Source organism: Pleurodeles waltl, chromosome 5, assembly GCF_031143425.1.
Source record: "Pleurodeles waltl isolate 20211129_DDA chromosome 5, aPleWal1.hap1.20221129, whole genome shotgun sequence".
In the NCBI taxonomy this organism is placed as follows: domain Eukaryota; kingdom Metazoa; phylum Chordata; class Amphibia; order Caudata; family Salamandridae; genus Pleurodeles; species Pleurodeles waltl.
Window position 1 is genome coordinate 1,532,908,029 of NC_090444.1, and position 21,228 is coordinate 1,532,929,256.

General features: G+C 43.3%; 1 protein-coding gene across 1 annotated transcript in view; it reads right to left on the minus strand.

Moving 5' to 3' along the window:
* MYOM2 (myomesin 2) overlaps positions 1-21,228 on the minus strand; it is a 571,331-nt gene that overhangs the window by 358,071 nt on the left and 192,032 nt on the right. The window contains exons 13-14 of the mRNA XM_069235814.1: positions 15,698-15,751; positions 7,638-7,765 (exon numbers count right to left, since the gene is read on the minus strand). Of these exons, the coding sequence (XP_069091915.1) occupies positions 7,638-7,765; positions 15,698-15,751 (182 nt within the window). The remainder of the gene's footprint in view (positions 1-7,637; positions 7,766-15,697; positions 15,752-21,228) is intronic.

The window sequence follows — 21,228 nt, forward strand, 5'->3', positions numbered from 1 at the left end:
TGGGGGAGCCGGGAGGACGGCAAGGAGAGTGAGCAGTCTGGGAAAGGAGGGAGGTCTGGCTCACCACAGCAGGCAGTGCCTTCCCAGACAGCACGCTTTGCAGGCCTGTGGGGGGAAGGCGGCCACAACAAGGAAAACGCACATGCAGCAAGGAATAGAGTGATGTGTCTGGGCCAGAACAAGGAGGGAGATGACCAATACAGGAGCAACGGGCCTGAGGAGCGAAGGTGACAGTGCTGGGGGCAGGTGGGGCCAGCAAGCAAGTGCGTGTGGGAAGCAAAAAGTGAAGGTGGGAGGCGGCAGCCTTGGAGAGGTCGCAGCTGTGGGGAGGTTTCACCCCCCCTCCAGAGACGTGTGGGGGACAGACAGAAAAATGGAGAAACAAAAGAGCCACCCAAATGCACAATTAAACCAAAAGTACACAGTGACGAAGCAATTGGCGGCGAGTGAGGTGGATGAAGAGTCACATGGGGCCACAGAGCTCTCCTTGGGAGCCATAATCGAGGCCATTTGAGACCTCAAGAACTCACTAGAATCTAAATTAGACACAGTAACGCCGAATGTCAATCTCCTACAAGCAGACTTTCACAAGATATCTGAAAAAGTTAAATCGTTGGAATCACAAATCCACTTATTGCAATCTACAACAAAAAAGCTGGAAGACCAGGTACAGTCTCTAACAAAACAACAGGCCCATATGGTGGCCAGGTAGGAGGACCAAGAAGACAGGGCAAGGAGAAACAATATCTGGGTGGTGGGGGTCCCGAAGGGGGCGGAGGGGCCTGCTATAGACCCCTTCCTGGAGGACTTGATCACCAACCACCTCCGTCTGAAGAGACTCTCAGATTATTTCTCTGTTGAGCAGGCGCATAGGGCGCCAGTGCCACTGCCGAGGCCGGGGGCCCCACTGAGGACTAATATAGCTAGGGTGTTAAATCACAGGGACCGAGACACCATTCTGCAAGCGACCTGGTCACAGGGAGACCTCCTTTATGAGAACACCACGATGAGGTTCTTCCCTGACTTTACACTACAAATTCAATGCCAGCGACAGAGTTTTGATGAGGTCAAGAAGGCCCTGAGAGCATAAGGCATCAAATACACTATGCTGTTCCCAGCCAGACTGAGAGTTATGTCAGAGAGCAAACCAATGTTCTTCGCTATGTCAGCGGTGGCATGGGACTGGATTGAGGGCTGCCTCACAGGGCATAAGCGTCCACCAAGGAGCGAGAAGCCAGCCAGGACCTCAGACTGACCATCTAGGGACATGAAGGTGCATTTGGTACCACTCACACAGGACTAGAACTCCCCTGAGGACCGGGGGAATCATCAAGATGGGCACCAGGTAGCAGAGACGGTTCCGGCAGCCACTGAGTTGCGACAATCAGGGGACAAGGATTGAACATAAACAGAGGGATGGCAGGAAGTTGAGAAACATATTCAACTCAGAGTGTTGATGTTCAATGATGGAGGACTGCAGCCACCCTACTGTGAACAAAACAGTGACTATTTGGAAGTTTGGTAGAACCGATGTTTGGTTACTAGAGAGTGACAAGGGGTATAGGATATGTACATTAACTTTCTAAACATTGATTGGCGACGCCAGCCAGTCCTTTACAAGTTAGTCTGTTTTAGGGGGATAGGTGCTATGCAAGTTGGGGAGGTGGGCAAGTTCAGGTCTACAATGCAGGAGGGAAGCAGGGTGGGGAAGAGTTTTGGGGAAGGTTATCCAGGGACAGTTTCTGTCCCTTTAGAAATTTTTGTTTCAGCTCAGCAACACGATACTCGCAGGGTAGGGACAAGGCTACAACTCATGAGGGGGTGGCACACACAAACATAACATGTCAAAGCAGACAAAAACAGAGGTCAAGATTTTGACCTGGAATGTCAATGGCCTTGGCAACAAAAACGCACTGTAGTCCTACAATACATCCGGCGACACGCACCAGACATTATCCTGGTTCAGGAAACTAATTTGAAGGGGAACAGGTATAAGGAACTAGTTCGAATGGGTTACTCCCTGGTGGTGCATGCAAGTTATACAACCAGTTTGAGGGGGGGGTTGGAATAATGGTCAACAGAAAGGTGACATAGACCCCGGGTACTATGCGCGCAGACCCCTTGGGCAGATTCGTAATACAGACAGGTACCTGGGAGGGTCAAAAGATAAACACTTGCTCGCTCTATGTGCTGCCCAGGTTACAGGGGGAAACACTCAGAGATCTGGAGGGAGCAAATGGGACCTCCCACGGGCATCTTGATCCTGGGTGGAGATATGAACGATGTTATGGATGCCAGAGGGACAGACTGTCAGGGCCCACAGGGGGGCCCGGTTGGGAATCAGAGTCCCCTCAGAATGTTCGTGGAGGAGGTGGGTCTGGTGGACCTCTGGCGAGAACACAACCAGGGAGGAAACCAATATACATACTTCTCGACAGCACACAACAACTTTTCACGAATAGGCATCTTTACGCTCTATCCTCAGAAGGGACAGTTTTATGGGGTGACTCATCTTGCTAGAGGGGTCTCGGATCATTCCCCGGTGATGGTGATAATCAGCGGTCCAAATAGGGAACGAGGACTGCCTCCAAGGTTAGACCCCTGGCACGTCACAGATCCAGACTTCAGGGATAAGGTTAGAGAACAGACAGCTCTGCACTTCCAGGAAAAGACAGGTCTCTGGCATCGCCAATTATCCTATGGGAGGAGTACAAAACAGTGATCTGAGGCCAGGTACAAGAGCTAATTGGTGGAATAAAAAAGGAGCAATGGATAAAAGTAGAGGGTCTGGAAGCAGAGATCAGGGCGCTAGAGATGGCAGCCGTGAAGAGCGGTCGAACATGTCCTGAACGATGCCATCAGCTTAGGGTTCCCCAGCAGGAGTTGAGGGATCTGGTAGACGACAGGGTGAGAGCACACGTGCTCGAAATCCAGCGACGAATGTACGATGCAGGGGATAAGGCCCACAAACTAATAGCCTAGCTTGAAAGGAGAGCCAGGGGGAGAACATGGGTGGTGACATTTAGAGATGATACGGGGCAGGCGTGCACAACCAGAGGGGACATCGCTGAGGCCTTTGCGAATATAATGAGCGGTTGTATGAGTTCAGGGTTGAGTTCACCAGGGTGGAATGCGCAGAACTTCTGGGGGATGTTTCCCTACAGACCCTCACTCCTAGGGACTGCAATGCATTGGAGGAGGAAATCTCGGAGGAGAAGGTTGGACAGGCAGTCCGAGAGTTACAACACAGAAAGGCCGCCGGGCCAAATGGTATTTTGGTCAAGCTGTATAAGTGTGTAGTCAAGGAGGTGGCAAAGTATGTGCTGAAAATGTTCAGGACAGCAAGAACAGAAGGGATTCTACCATGGGATCAGAGAATAGCCACTATAGTGGTAATCCCAAAGAAAGGGAAAGACCCAGGGACCTGAAGTTCATACAGGCCAATCTCACTGTTGAATGTAGAGGTTAAGGAATTGGCAAAGATCCTGGCCAACTGGTTGAAAAAGGTAATTACAAGGCTAATTCACCCTGACCAGGCAGGGTTTATGCCCCAGAGGGGAACTAGACTCAACGTCCGTCGCCTGAATGGGGTTCTGCACTGTCACTAGATGTCAGGATGGAATTCGAGAGTATGGAATGGCCATACTTATTTGTGGCCCTGGATAGGCTGGAATTTGGCCCTGGATTCTGCGAATGGGTGCAGCTCCTCTACTGGTCCCCCCTGTTGAGGGTGCAGGGGAATTTTACACATTCCTGCCGGTTTGCGCTGTACAGGTGGACGAGACTTGGATGCCCCTTGGCCCCCATGATTTTCGCACTGGCGCTAGAACCACTGCTGCTTGGGTATGTCAGGATCTCTTGGTATACGGGATAAGAGGAAAAGGAGGATGGGAGGAGCAAATCTCCTTATACGCTAATGACATTCTGCTCTGCACTGGAGACCAAGAGACATAGTAGACAGGCTTCTCCATATTGTTCAAATTTTGGGCAGTTACTTTGGATACCAAATTAATTGGGACAAATCATCTGCTCACGGGGGTGCCCTGGAGCTGCCTGCGCGGTATGTCACCCAGGTGGCGATGGAGGGGCTTCGTTACCTGGGTATGTATGTCACATGAAGCGTGTCCAGGTTCCGGGAAGAAAATCTGCTGGTACAGCTGAGGGGCCTCTCAGTCTCCCTGATGGGATGTTCTGTACTCTTTAATATGATGGCCCTGTCAGATTTGCTGTACTGCCTCCCTGCAGAATACCCCATGCAAGGTGCCACTTGTACTGTTTCAAAATATAAATAATGACTTAAGGAGGCTCCTTTGGGATGGGGTAGCTCGCGCATCTCCCTGACTAAACTCCAGAGGAGGGTATTTGAAGGGGGACTGGCAGTCTCAGACATACGTACATAATACTGGGTGGCACAATTGTGCATAACCAATGACTGGGTGTTTCAGGCAGGAGAGGACCTGGCATTTAGGGTGGACAGAGAAGCAATGGGATCCCAGGGCGTGCAGGCGCTCCTCTATGGGGTCAGGCATTTGGGTCGACTCCTGGTCCATACGCAATTGGTGTTTAGAGCTTTGAGGGCAGCCAATAGATTTTTGGGTTGGGGAGGAAAACTCACCCACAGAACCCCACTATGGTCCAGTGCACTGCTGCAGGAGGTGGGGAAACTCCAGGTATTTTGGAACTGTGAGCTCATTGGGCTAGAGTCCCTGGGAGAAGTGTGGAGGGGGGAACATATTGAAGTTTGAGGACCTTGAACGTGAGTACGAGATGGGGCAGTCATATTGCATTAGGCTGTTGCAGCTGGGACACGTACTACATAGGCATGTGGTGGAGGGAGAGCAGCTGCCAGAGTCATCCCCTCTGGAAGATAGACTGCTGACAGAGCCTTTGACAAGCAAGGCTATCTCCCTGATCAACTCCCCAGACCCTCTGAAATCTTTACGGGCCGCCTGGAAAAATGATCTAGGAATGCTTGAGATTAAGGATTAGATGGAGGCGGTACAGAGACCCGGGGAGATAGCTATAAGGGCCTGTTTCCATCTCATACAGTTGAGGATTCTCCATAGACCATATTCCTCTGCATACACTAATGCATAGGATGGGTTGCACTGACTCCGACCTGTGTGCCAGGGGATATGATGCAGTAGGATCCCTTTTCCACACCCTGTGGGGATGCCCAGGGATCGAGGAGTACTGGCAAAGTGAGGTACAGATAATGGGTAAAGCAATTCTGCTAACTATCCCGCTGGAGGCAAAATGGCTACTACTTGGCATTATGGGAGACGAGGGGGGCTCTGACACCTGAAGATTTGGTTACAATTGGCAGCTGGCATGGCTAAGCAAAATATTGCAGGTGAATGAGGGCGAGGGACCCACTGCGTCCCGAAGATTAGGAGAGGGACTTAGATTGATGCTAAAGTACAGAACAAGTAATACAGAAGCAGGGGATGCGTGAAGAAATCTGAAACATTATGGGCAAAATGGGAGACACAACAGAATAGCCTTGAAGGAGTGGTTATCACTTGGTCCCCTGGAGGGGAGGAGAGGCAGGAGTGGTAGGTCAGGGAATAAGAGATGGTATAGGTCCAGTGGTTGTGTAATGTTGGTCGATTGCCAGATAATGTTGTGTACCTTGTCTGAGCTACTATTATTATGTATTTGATACGGGTTCCACTTGTATGCTGAGCTTTGTTTGCAATAAACATATATTTTTTAAAACTATTACTGTTCATCTATTACACATGTATATGTTATTATACATAGATATACAATTTTATATAACCCTATAGCAGCATTTGATGTCAGTAGGTCTGTGGGTCTTACAGGCATAGTGATTTTTTCACTGGTACAAACATATTCTGCTATCAGGCTCAAGAAAGATTGCTGCCCTTCTTGATGAGTTCACATGCAGCTGCCAGCCTGTGCTGATATTGCCAAGAGTCCCCAGAAGGGGAATCCACGCTGAGGCACATCGTTCATTATGGAGGCATGACCACCTTTTCCACATCGCAACACTCCCTGAATCAGAGCTATTCCATCTGCTTTCTTTGCTGGCCTCTAACACCATCAAGGAGGCCTATCAGAGAGAGCCGCAGCCTCCTACCCACTACCACTTTTCAAGGTCCTGTTTCCATGCTAATCCCATCATGTAATCCCACTTCATCGATCTTAGAGGAGGGGACTACCAGCTGACTTACTAGCTAGTCACCATGTTCCCCTCCCTGACAATCTGGGCTACCTGTCCTCATCCAACATGTACATGACATCAGGATCCAAAGACACACACTCCAATGGATCTGCTCCTTCCTGATTGGAAAGATCCAGTCAGTCAGCCTGGGGCCACATACCCCAGATGCCCACAGCTTCATTTGCTGAGCTCTGCAAGGATCCTCGGTCAGCCCAACCCTCTTCAATGCATACGTGATCCATCCAGCCAGTATCATCTTCTCTCATGATATCAGCATCCTCTCCTAAGCTGAGAACGCACAACTCATTCTCTGTCTCACGGACAAGAAGCCCTGTACCCAGATCAAGTTCAATGCCTGCATGACGGAACTCACCCACTGGATGAAAATCAACTGCCTAAAGACTGAAGCTGTGATCTTCACTTAGAGCACATTACCATGGGACTCCACTGGGTGGCTAACAGAGTTTGGATTGACACCGACAGCTACCACCTCTGGATCATCATCAATAGCAAACTCATCATGATCGCCCATGTCAATGCTGTCCCCACCTTATGCTTCCATTTCCTGAAGAGGCTAAGGAAAATTTTCAAATGGCTCCCAACCAGCACCCAGAAAACTGTCATGTAAACCCTGGTCAGAACTAAGTCGGACTATGGGAACTCCATCTATGCTGGGATCAACAAAAATCTAACCAGTAGAAAATAGAACATTCAGAATTTGTTGGCCAGATTCACTCTCATACTCTCATGTCACAATGAAATCACACAACACCTGAAGGATCTCCACTGGCTCCCCCTCCACACAGATGAGCAAAGTACAAACTCCTCACCACACTTTCAAGGCACTACATAACACTGGGCCAGCATACCTCAACAATTGCATCTGCAATCACAAACCACTTATCTGGACTCCTACTTGCACAAATGTCATTCAATACAGAAAACCAGATCCAGCAGTCAAGCATTCTCCTACTTCACTTCTAAAACATTGAATGGCCAGCCGCTACACAAAAGGGCCTCCTCCTCACTTCTTGAATTCAGAAAAAGCTGAAGCTCTGGCATTTCGGTTGTTCCACTGGGTCCTTGGTGTGCCTAGACGCATTCCTGCTGGGCGTCAGCCCAGGATACCTTCCAGAGTGACAGTGGGCTCTACAAATCTACATAACATAGCATAACCATGAATCCGGAGTGCTACATCAAATTGTTGTCCCCATGCAGTAGCAGATATAGTGACTTTGTGCAGCAAAAATAACCTTTAGAAGTAGAATTGAAAGAAAAGCAGTGCCTCGAGCCTAATTTGACATTGTAAAAACATAATCCATGATAAAAATGCAAGATAGTTTCTCCTTCACTTATTTAACTGTATTTCTATCTTCATCCAAACACTCCTACCATCAATGCCAATCTATGCCCATTCATTTTTCATGTAGCACTCAACAACTGTTCATACCTTTTCAACATAATAAACTAATGGTTCTCTTCCACGTGGAACAGGTGGATCCCAGCTTAGCACTACATATGTTTTGGTTGTTTCGGCAGCATTAACATTGGTGGGTGATCCAGGAATCTTGACATCTCCTGTAAGAGGAAAAAAGCCTGTGATAAGTGTAAAAAGGGAAAATACACATTTCATATCAGCTTACCTTACTGAGTAAATAAATTAGCAGCCAAGGCCCCACGGTGTCATTTACAGAGCACTGACTATGGGGGTCATTCTGACCTTGGCGGTCTTTTCGCAAGACCGCCGAGTTACCGCCGCGGTGAAGACCGCGGCGGTATGCCGCTCTGCGCATTCTGACCGCTGGGAGCGTTCCGCCGGAAAACCGCCAGCAGCCACACTGGCGGTCGGCGGGAAAGTGGAGACTGGTCAACCTCCACCGCCACGCCAGCAGAACACCGCCCACAGAATTACGACCCACATTTCTGTGTGGCGGTCTTCTGTTGGCAGTCTTCTGTTGGCGGTCACCTCCCCATGGCTCCTGTCGCCTCCCGGAGGACCAACGCACAAGGTAAGTGGATCGTCCGTGAGGGGAGGGGGTGGGGGGGTGTTGTGTGATGTGTGCGTGCATGGGGGTGTGCGTGTGAGTGTGTAGAGGGGGTGTGTGAGTGCGTGCATGCGGGCGGGGAGTGCTGCTGTGCCTATGGGCAATGTGTGTAGTTCGGCGGGTGCGCTTGTCGGCATGTATGTGTGCGGGTATGTGTCCCCGTTGTGTATGTGTGTGTGTAGGGGGTGTGTATATGTGCATGTTGGGGGTGTGTGCATGTCGGGGTGCGTGTATGTGCATGTCGGGGTGGGGGTGGGGAGGGGGTTCGTACCACCTCTGGGGGGTGGCAGGGGGGTGGAGGGTGTGGGGGGAGGACTCGGGGGGCAGTGGGGGGTGGGGGAGACCCCTATCAGTGCCAGGGAAGGAATTCCCTGGCCCCGATAGTGCCTACCGCCATGGTTCGCATGGCGGTACCCGACCGCCAGAAACCGCGGCGGTAAGCAGGGTCATGATACCGTTGGCGGTCTTGGGGTCGACCGCCGGACCGGAGTGCGCAGACTCCAGCCCGTCGGTCATGACCGCCGTGGCTGTCGGAGTGGGGAAGTGGCGGTCGATCGCGGCGGTGACCGCCGCGGTCAGAATGCCATTTTTTTTACCGCCGGTCTGTTCGCGGTCCGACCGCCGCCTCTCCGCCGACCGCCAAGGTCAGAATGAGGGCCTATGTGTCCGTTTTTGGAGAAAACCAACCCACTGAATGCACATGCATGTGCTTCTTTTGGCCCCTTGCACCCATTCTCCCTTTGTGTATGTCTCTTTTTTTAGCTTATCTGGTATAACATTAATACTGTTGTGTTTTAGTATTCAAAGTTCCATGGTATCATGTATCTTTCTGTCTGTCACTATTTCCTTCTCTTTCTCTGTTTTCCTTTCTGTTTCTCCTCCACTCCCTGCTATTCTTTCTTCCTCTTTCGTTCTCTTTTCTTCACCGCATAAATACCTGTGAGGTCAGGTCATGTATTGTCAAAATATTTTAGCACATTATTGAAAAGCGGTACTGCAATTGAATACTGTAATAATATAAGTGTATTGTTCACAACCCACCAGCACATCGAGGTCCTCCATAGACTATGCTGTTTTACCCTTTATTTAAAGGATGTCTGCACTCTGCCTGACACTCCTATTGCACTAGATAGGGATACTTAGGTAAGCAAACGCTATCAGCACAATCATGCATAGCCACTAATAAACACCAGTGAACCAACACCAATAAAATATTGGTCCTTGATCATCTGCAACAAAAAAGTGATACCCAATGGCCACATGAGGGGCAGGCAGAAATCAATCACAGAAGTGGAGTTTGCACGTGTATTTTCGTTTACTGTGCTATCTGATCAATGTCATAAAATACTACGCAAAATGCAACAGTGTGATAGACATAGGAGTGAAGGGCATTGTGGTTTGAAAATATACAGAAAAACCTGTCAGTGATCACTATTGAATTCCAACAGATAACAGCAACAGACGATTTTATAGGGGACTGGAGTGCGACCTGAAAATCTGGAGAGCAGAATGTGATCTCAGGAAGACCAGCAGTAGAACGCTCCCTCACGACCTGAAAGGTGAAGGGTGATCATGGAAGGAACAGTATCAGTGCAATGAGTCAAAAGGACGTGTGACATCAGTGCATGAATAACGCTTGTGAGTCATTGCATTATTTTGAAAAGAACAAGGTCAGTTCACGTAGCACATGCAAAGGACGTGTAGCGCCATTGCATCAATAATGCCATCATGCTTTTATGTGCAATTTTGAAATAACTTTGCACTACTTGTGTGTGAGATAAGGTGTTGGAAATTGCCACCTTGTGCATGGTATTCCTCCAGAGTTTTGCTTTCTGTTGCTACAACTGTTTTGTTGGTCATAGGACTCTGCACACTTCACTCCTCTTAACCAGAGGTAAAGTGCTTGTGTTCGCTCTGTAAAAAATGATAAATTGACATATTCTTAAATGGTCCATTTAATTTACTTGTTAGTCTCTAGTATATGGTAATACACATAACCAGGGCCTGTAAATTAAATGCTACTAGTGGGCTGCATCATTCATTGTGCCATCAACTAAAGAAGCACTACAAAACATGTCTCCAGGCCTGCAGCTGTAGCCTGGATATGCAGTTTTAAACTTTGACCTGGTAAAATAAATATTTTGCTAGGCCTAAATCTTCCTTTTTAATATTTAGCTAGGTCTAAATCTTCCTTTTTAATATTTAGAGGTCATCCTGAAAGAAGGCCCTAAATAAAGTTTCCAAAGTTGTTTTCATTGTGGCAAAGCAGGCTCTTCCATATGAAAACACTGGTTTTCACTAGAACACTTTATAATGCTTAACTTCAGTTTGGGAAAAGTTAAAAAAAAGTTATCCAAGCATCTTAATAGTAATTCAAAATCTAACCTAATGGTCAAGTCAGATTTTATATTACTATTTTGAAAATGACACTTTTAGAAAATTGTCATTTTCCAGCCTCAGTATTGTCATTTATCATCACCTGACTGTTTATGGCTCCCTTCTGTTGATATGTTTATTACTCTCAGAATGTAGACAAAGGTCTTGGGTGTGGGGGATGCATTTCCTCATTGTGCAGGATGGTATGGGGGCTGTGCCCCATGCCTTGTGAATCTTCGAAAGATGCGTACCATGTCATTAGCAGATGTACCTCACACATTTGTACTGGGGCAGCAGTCCTAGAACTGGTTTGGAGTGACCACAAGCGGTAGGTGTTTCCCCATTATCTTAGCCACACTTTTGGGTGGACACAGGAAATTGTGGCATCCCCAGTACCCTCCTGAAAACACTCCTGGACCTACGGGGAATCAGAGGAAGGACGTATTTTCCGCCTTAAGGCCCTGAAGGAAAACTATACCTATTTGCTTTCATTTCAGGACCCTAGGTGCGACTTCAGGGGCCAGTTGCCTGACCTCCTGCTGGAGCTACAGGGACACAACAAGCTTCCAGAGGCCTCTCTCCCTGCAATTGCACAGCTGACCAGCTCCAACTGGACCTACCCTGTATCCTGAGCTTGGTTTCTGTTGGAGTGAGTCCTAACACCCAAGTGGTGCCCCGTAGGTCCTGGAACCTTGGGTGGTTTTTCTTCCTTAAGTTTACTGAAACCTGGGACTTCAAATCTTTTTGCCAACTTTTTGCTCTGAAAACCTACAGGGACCAATGTGCCAAGCCAATCTCATGAAAGTTCATCACCATTAGGCCAAAGATCAGGTTCCTTCTACTAAGTTCTTCACTGCAACAGAAAATCTGCTTGTGGAGAAGATGTTCACTTTTGTGGTGTCCTCATAAGCTACATCTTTCAGCCTTGATCTGCTGAAAGAATGTGAGCTATAAAAATCTAAAGGTAAAACTTTTGACCAGGATCCAGGATGAACCTGATTCTTGTATCTGACCAGCACTCCATTGTTGTCGGCCCTAACATTTACCCTTAGCCTTGACAACCACAACTTTTTGGCACTATTTTAAACTTTAAAAAATCATAACTCCCCTTCTACTTTTTGGATTTTTCTCATTTTGGTGTAATATTTCTTGACAAACTGTACTCTATTGCCAGTGGAACAATTAGTTTTGTTGGACACTACTCTGACATTACAGCTGTGGAAAATTGAGATCCAAACCATCTACACTGACGGAGGCTAATCTGCTTCAGGCACCGAGTCTCCAATGATCTGTGGGAAGTGAAGGAGGATAATAAAGAATCATAATCTCTCTCACCTCTCCAGTATCCTCTCAGACCTGAGAAAGGCAAGTGGTGGCAACCACTGCCTACTCTATCAGTGCAGGTCAGGCCACCCTGATGAGTGACCTTTTAAGAGCTGCTGTCAGAGCCCTCTGTAGCGTGTCATCAAGTGGAGAGGGTGAAGGAAGCTATAGAAGGTGATGAGCATAAGTGTCAGGATTCCAGATATGGAATATTGTAATGTTACAATACGTAAGGAATTATTAAAGTTGGAGTGAGAGGGTGGTAATTAATTGTTTTAAACAGTGGAAATCAATAGTCAGAGGGTAGTATTGAGAAAGGTCGGGAAGGCTGTAGCACACCATGTACATTTTGTATATTTGGGTTGTGGGGGAGGTTGGAATAACACCCGTTTGGTTACATATTTGGGTGGGAAAATTTGGGAAGAGTGCCAGAGAAACAGAAGTTGGGGAGATGGCAGGACACCAGGTATATATTGTTTTGTAGCACAGGTAGGGCTCACGGTTTGCATGATTCCCTCATGATTTATCTTGTCCTATTCAGATGATCCATGAGACCAATCAAGCACGGAATAATAATTTGTGGGGTCATACTCAACATAAAATAGCATGTTGGTACCTGTCAATGACATGAAGTTTCCACTTCGGAATTTCAGTTGTCATGTTAAAAAACTCAAGCTTTGCTCTCATTGCATATCTGAAGTCCGTAGGAACACTCCCCCTTTATTCTTCTTTTTTTTTATTGTGATGATTAGTTAAGAAATGTTTGCCATTTTAATAAAATCTTCTGGTTCTTTATCTTTTAAGTGGACTACTAATTTCTTTTTTATTGCCTTTCATCCTCACATACTTGTGAGAGATCATCCCTGAGTACAAGTGGGCCAGATATTTTAGACTGTTGAACAAACATATGTAAACATGAGGAGATGGAAATGGAATTCCGAGTAATGAGAAGTATCTCACTGGGCAATCATTTGGTGCACAAATTAAAGCCTGCTGGTATTTACTAGAGAACAATGGCCAAAAAATACTGGTGTCTGAAAGTTGTGAGGCTAAAAGCAACAAACCTGCATGTTGTACCATATTTTGAAATGCTTAACTCTTCAGAGGAGATAATTATTGCACCCATTATCGAACCCTAGGGGATTGACTAATTAAAGGTGTGATAACTTTTGCTACCAGGGCAAAGGTTTGGCTAAAAGTATGAGTGGCGTTTGCCTCTGCAGTAACCCCTTCATCAGGTTTTGCAGGAGATTAAATATAGCCGATAGCAAGCTAATTGATCTCTCATAAATGAGTTGACATAATTCTAGGAATCTGTCTGTACTTCTGTACTTACACCTAAAGCAAATTATCTACTTTTTGGAGATCCAACAGCTTAAGGTTTACTGCAAAGAATAATAAGCATAATATAACCATAACCATCTGCTGATCCATATGCTAGGATGAATAACAAAGGATTTCTGAATGTCAGTCATTAGAAAAATGGAGCTGGAGGGAGCATCCTGTTAACTGAAAAGTGAGTTAACAGAATGGAGGAGTGTTCCTCTCACCTGCTATGAAGTTGCAAGTTTCATATGTGTGGGTCATGCTCTGCCGATGCCTGCAGCCCCTGCCTCAGGCCCTTTTGAAATTTTACCAGATGTGTTTCCACAGGTCTGGTGTGGAAATCAGACAAAAGGTTCACACTACTCTGAAATCATTTTTTTTCTAGGCCAACCAGTCTTGACAAAATGAATTACTGAAGCCTGCTACCACTCACTTCCAGCTATGGCACTTTGTCATTCAACAATAACTGCTGTAATCAAACAATTGTCAAACTCATTTTCATCTTCGATCTCACTATAAGTTTGGTGAGTAAACCTAAAAAGATAATTGGCCCTACAATGCCTACCACCCGGAATGTGGTGAATATCAAAATGGTATTGCAGAAGCTTTGAAGACAAACGTGCAGTGTGGCACATTTTACTTTTAATATTTGCATCTCTGAGAATAAAGATCAGCAGTTTGTCATAACTCAAAAATGGTAAAGGTGCTTTCCCACAAATAATTATGAATCATCTCTTGAGCACATACTCTACCCAAAGTTCTTTCTTGACTACTGAAAACATACTTTTAGTCTTCCAGGGATGGTGAAGTGCATATCCAACACAAAACTCTCCCTTTCCTGACACTTGAGAAAGAACAGCCCCTAATTCAATATTACTGCTACAAGCCATCAAGACACAGTACAATGACGGCTCACAATGCTTAATAGCTCCACCTCCTCCCAGCTCCATTTTCACCCACTCTCACATTCATGACTCCAACCGAAAGGAACATCCATTCACAGCATGTCCAAGTGGCAATGCAGGCAAAGAACTCACATAAAGCCACAAATGATATCAGACAAGGGTTAGCAATGGAAATATTGGCCTGCTTGATAGCTTGAATTAAACTAGAGCTCAAGAAAAAACATCCTTAGATACCACATTTCTTAAATATTCCTCTACGTTTATGAAAAACTTATGCTTGTCTTCCGTAAAGACAACCCCTCTTGACTAAAGAATAGACAGTACCTTTCCCAAAATGCAAATATCAATCATCTTTGAAGAAAATGACCTGTTTGACATCCTTAAGCATGTGATCCATAATCCTCTGAAAAACAGACCCTGCTGAAGCCCAGCCAGAAGGTATTCAGCAACATGTAAAAGACTATAAAGGTGGGGCAAATGCCTTCAAATGATGAATCTGGATCAATTTCAACCTTATGATACATGGAAGCCAGAACAAACTTAGAAAAGTATTAAAAATAATTGCTAAAAATGCTTGGTTACATTATTTTCTAAACTCAAAATAATTTCACATTAACATGTATTGGTACATTAGTTTTTAAATTCAAAATAGGTTATTAACTATTTTATTGTTAATTTACAAAAATGCATTTTTAAACATTAATTTATATTTATTTTCATTTTTAACTGTTTTAAATAATTTACTTTAACATTATTTCCTCTTGGAGTTTCCTCTGGGGTTTCATGTAGAGTCTCTACCAGAAAAGTCCCTGCCTCTATGATTTTCTATTGGAAGGGTGTTACAGTATCGGTGTTCAGTCATTTGTACTGCTGTGTACAAAAGTGTGTGTTCCTGTCTGTAATAATAACAACAACAATAGTAATAATAATAATAATAATAAAAATAATAATAATAATAATAATAACAACAATAATAATAAGTATGCTTGAGAATGTGCTCAGAAGCTAACCCCATCTGTTCATATTTACAAAAAAATCATGTTGCATTACTTCATACCTGTAATGGAATATGGTTTGTAGAGAAATGCTGTTAAAAGGTGACATTTTTAATGGAAAAATATATATGTGGAAGACAAACTCATCTCATGATCTTGCCATGTCAGCGGAATGAGTTGGCAATATTGTACCAGAGTGCCAACTGGGATAAAAGGAAAGAATGAGACGTTATGCTACTAGTCGTGGAGGTCATTAAAATGGTTGAGGCTCTGTAGTTTGCTTCAGTGAATTTGATCCCTTCTCTTCCAGCTTCAAATATCCAAGAAACATGCACCAAATAAGTGGAACTCCTCTCAATACCACTTCTAACAATGTAATGATGTTTGCAATTTGTGAATTTATTAAAAACTTTCCCTACAGTGCGGGTTTCTGAAATCAAAATAACAAATAGACCACCTCTGTCTTCTTGCAACAAAACTTGAGAAAAATAAAAATGCAGCAAACTTTAATATTATATTTCTTAAACACAGCATCCATACCTTCCAGGTCATCTTGGTATATGACAATCTGTTTATCACCATCAAATTGAATAGCTGAAAATGAAATGTACAGTATTATAAATGAGAGATGTACTAATTGGCAACTGTAAAATAGCATATTGTGTGCGTTTATTATGTAAAACACATTCTGTGCACTTTATCATTTGTTTGTTCCTGAAAATTTAGTAAGCTTAACTGTTCACTGTTATTATTTCTTTTTTAATATATTGTCCTTCGAAAAAGGTCTAAAAGACATGCACAGCACATGCAAAGAAATTAAAATTATTTTATCATTACTATTTGAAGCAGAACCTTAAAACATATTGAGATGTTAACAGTAAGTCAACATAGGTGGAGCAGACACAGGGGCCGATTCACTATGATCTGCTATGAGTAGTTGTAACGTAGGGCTTCATTATGACATTGGTGGTCAGACCATCCGACCACCAATGCCGCGGTTAGAACGCCACTGTCATACTGGTGATGTTCCCCCGCCCTATTACAATGTTCCTGCCTTGCTAACAGATTGTGCCATCACTAGGCTGGCAATGAAACCATGGCATTGGGCATTCATGTGTAACCTAAGTACTGCAGCCTTTAAACCTGCAGTTACACCTGTCAGAAAAAACCTTTTGACAGCAGGAAAATGCTACTTTTAATATTAAAAGCCCGGTTACGAGTGTGGCTGTTTACAGACCTCCACACCACCCATGGCTGTCTAGACGATCCGATTGCCACATTACAACCCTGGCAGCCTGACTGCCAGGGAAACACCAGCTCCTCCAGGTTCTCAGATCCCTGTGGTCTGGAGGATGGTGGTGGATTGAATCTGCAAGGGCAGTGTTCGCCTGGGGTTCCCAACCTCAATCTCCACCCGCAGTTTCATGGCGGTACCACCACCATGAAAAGGCTGGCGGAGTACGAGTGCAGGTAGCTATGGGGGGGCCCTGTACTGCCCATGCACTTGGCATGGGTAGTACAGCGCCCTCCGTGGCCAGCACCCTCGCAATGTTTACTGTCTGCTTTGCACCCTGCAGGCTACAGCATTGCCGCTGCTACATTATGAGACAGAGACAATGCTGTAGCCTGTTTCTCGCTAGGCCAGTGGGTGGAAACTCAGGTTTCCACCCGTCGACCTAGCAGGAGACTCTTAATAACTCTGGCGGGGAGGTCACCACTTAGGCAGATGCCACCCTGTCTAGAGTTTGGCAGATGGGCTTTTCCCGTACGTCAAACTTGTAATAGGGCCCATAGTGTGTCACACGTGAGTAGGTCTTGTAGCCCACAAGGTAGACCAATTGGTATTTATAAGTGTACATGTAAGAATGTAATGTTTGCATGTTCTGTCAGTCACTTGACCCCAAACAATATTTTCTTGGTAAGGGTTCTAGCTGCTTCGTTGAAGGAAAAGCTAAGCTCCAGTAACTGTAATAATTCTGTATCTTTTGTTTGGAACAAGCTATAGTAATGGTTTAACTACTGTTTGTAATATTTATTTAAAATGTAATTAAATGATTACGTTGGAATTTTGATAACTATGTAAGAAAGGAATGCTCAGAAAGTTATATTTTCTCTGCTTGCAGCTCCAGCAGACAAATTAGCAGTAGCCTTCCTGCAGCTGACCTGTCACTGCTGCTTTTGATGGGGAGGTGAACAACACAAAACAAATATACTTTAATATACTTGAATATTGTTTTTCATGAATGCAAAATATTTCACTTACTATATTAATTTTAGGTGTTAGTATTGTTATTATAATTGTACTTTTAAATATGTGATTATTTTTTTCCTAATTTCTTTAGCAATTTCTAATGCAAAAGGGGGTTGTTGAGTTCTTGGAAGAATAGAATGGAAAGTTCACTAAATTATAATGTTATTTGTTTTTATGCTATATTAAGTATTTAATTATCAATTTTGCAACATTTTAATTGATTATGTGTTATTACATGTATTTATATATAATTCATTCATGTTAATGTCCATTTTATTTTTTCAATATTTGCTAGTAATTTAGATTTTAGTAGAACATATCGTTAGTTAAAATTAATTTCATTTTAATGGTAATTCATTTTTTATTTTTAAGTAAACATTTAATGGATCAACAAATTAATTTTTATTTTTGTATTCTGTTTATTTAGGTTTGTAAATGTATATATTTTAGTGAATATTTAATATCTATACATTTAATAATTAATATTTTAGTAGCAGTTTGTTGGCTTTTGACGAGAATAGGGTGGAAAGCTATTGCTATATATTATTTTTTAATTAATTGTTGATCTTAAATAATAGTTTGATTGATATTTCATTGTTTAACTTTTTGTTGTTTATTTATCATGCACACAATTTATTTTATTCAAATCAGATTTTTGTTAATTTTTTTAAATAATAATATTTGGCTAAAATATTTCTTATTTGTTTATCCTTTGATTGTATTTGCTTTAGTTAAGTAACATTTTCATGTAAATATTATTTTATTGATTTGTATTATTATTTGTGGTTTAGGGAGGGTTAATTTAAAATAATTTAAAGTAAATTTTTTGAAGAATTAGTTAGATTTTTAAAAAAATCATAAACCATGACTTTTTATATACAATATTATTTAATAGTTTATTTGGTGGATATTTACATGTTTCCTGCAAAATTATTATGAGTGGGAATAGTAAAACTAACCTTTCTAAAGTCCAACACTTTTTCTACTGTTGCTTAGACTGGAGGGGAAATAGTAAATCTAGCCCCTCAGAAACCCCAAACGTTCCCTACTAATGCTTAGACTGGAGTGAAAATAGTAAATCTAACCCTACTGAGGTCCGGCACTTCCTCTACTGTTGTTTAGACTTGAGTGGGAATAGTAAATTTAATTCCTTAGAAGCCCAACATTTTCACCACTGCTGCTTAGACTGGAGTGTGAATAAGTAATTGTGCCTCTATGGAGTGCATCACTTTCCTCTTCTGTTGCTTAGACCGGAGTGTAAATAGTAAATGTAATCACTACAAAATCCAATAATTTCCCTACAGCTGCTTAGGCTGAAGTGGGAATAGTAAATCTAACCCTGCTGATCAATACTTAATTTGAGCCTCTTGTTTCCGGTGCTCGGCGCCACCATTTCATTTTTTTTAACACCAGCACTTATGGCAGACTGCCACATGGTGGCCATGTTTATCTAATTGGGAAATGAGAATAGCAGCAGCTGTATAATAATTCATATGCTTTAAAAACAACTAATACCTGCCACCCACAACATTCTTATGCCCTTAGGTGACCTGGAATTGCCTGAGCTGTCACATTTCTAGGAGTGTGATGGTTAGGACTTGTGCTGGTACTGTCACTGGCAGCAGGGGCAATGGGGCTGTAGTGGCCCCCTGAAGAGTGTCCTAGCACTTGTTTTTTTTACAAATTATGCACTGCCTCCGATGTCCAACACTTTCCTTTCTGCTGCTAGGACTCGAGAGGGAATTGTAAATCTACCATCTATACAACCCAACGCTTTCCCCAGTATAGCATAAACTGGCGTTGGAAGAGTAAATGTAATGCCTACGTAAGTCCAGTGCTTTCCCTACTGTTGCTTACATTGGAATGGGCATAGTACATTTAACCCCTCTGAAGTCCAGCACTTTTCATGCTGTTGTTAAGATTGGAGTGAGAATAGTAAATCTAACCCTTCCAAAATCCAGTGCCTTCTCTACTATTGCTTAAATTGGAGTGGGAAAAAAATCTAACCCCTCTTAAAACATTTTCCGCAAATTCTGGTGAGGCTGGATTGATAATAATTAGCTGTTAGATTGTTGTTTAATAGTATTAGTTTACTACTGTAAAAAAATGTATTTCTTATTTGAAATTCATTTTGTTTATATGTAATATATTACTTTACTTAATTATTACTTTTTAATATATAGTTGTTTTTTATTTTATGTATATTTTCTATATTTATTTTAAAGTATTACATGAAAATATATTTTATATTAGGTTAGATAATTTTGTTTGTTATATATATGTTTGCTGATTTTAATTTGACTTAACTAAGGGGGTCATTACGAGTTTGGTGGACAGAAAACTCCGTCTGCCAAACTCCGGACAGTGTGGCCACCACCTATGCTGCAACCTCCCCCGCCTGAGTTATTATGGGTTTCCCACTAGGTCAGTGGGCAGAAACCTGAGTTTCAGTCTGCTGGCCTAGCAGCAAACAGGCTACAGCATTGTCTCTGGCTCGTAATCGAACCGGCGGCAATGCTCTAGCCTGTAGGGTGCACCAGCACCCTCGCAATGTTCACTGACTGCAGACAGTGAACATTACAACAGTACTGTGCATGGGCAGTGCAGGGGCCCACTGTGGTCCCAGGCACCTGTTCTCTGCCAGCCTTTTCATGGCACTTCCCGCTACCGCCATGAAAAGGCTGACGGAAAACGTGGTCATAATCCCCTGGCGGAATGGACAGTTGTAATGTGGAGGTCAGACTGCAACATTATAGACAGTCACACTCATCATGACCCCCTAAATGTATTACTTAATTTATATATATATATATATATATATATAGAGTCTACCTCTTTGTGCTGGGAAAGTTCCTCATATATACATATATGAGGAACTTTCCCAGCACAAAGAGGTAGACTCTCCAAGGCTCAGTTGGCTGACATCCTCTGAGGCTACAGGGACATCAAAAGCTATCAATGGAGCATATTCCTGATATGACCAATTGACCAGATACCGCTGAAGCTAGTCTGGACCTTTCTGGGAATCTCTGCTAGAGTGTGTTCTTGCTCCTAAGAGCTGTCCCTTGGGTCCTGGGAGCCTTAGTGACTATGAGGTACTGCTCCTGAAAGTCTACAATTCTGGGACCTAAAAAGGTTTGGAATTAGAAAATCTTTGGGTTTCCAAGACATCCTGAGTTTCTTTACAGCAAAGATGTCCAGGTTTCTAAGGGCTTTGTTAGATACAGTTTCAAGCTTTTCCTATAGGAAGAATTTGAGCACCACAAATCTCTGCAACGACAAAATTTGAATTTTTCTGTTCAGCGCTTTTCCCAGCAAAACCAAGGGTTTCAATCGGACCTCATCCCTTGGATATTTGACTTTGATAGAGCATAAATCTTAGCACTGTCCCTCCTGTCACTAAAGTCATCAGAAAGTTTCAAGTTTATTTTTTAGAAAGTCAGAGTGGAAAAACTAATGTAGAAAGCTGCACTGACACACGTTTTCAATGTGTATTTATTTGTATGTCAAAGTTCAACTTGGATGCCTTTTCAATTAAATCACATGTTAGAAGGTAATGTGTATCTTAAAATGTAGACTCTAAACTAATAGTCCATGTAGAAACAATTTTTGACTTCTTGTGATTTATGGGACATTAATGACTTTGAAAATATGAGTAAGTGAAAAAATTCAGTTCTCTGGTATACCGAATGTAATGCAATAACAAATCTTTTCCATTTAGATGAAATGTTTTACTTATGCTGATCAAATATTATTAATGATGAATTTATAAGTTTGCATTTTATATGTATTTTACTAAAAAGTATCAATCAAATTCATT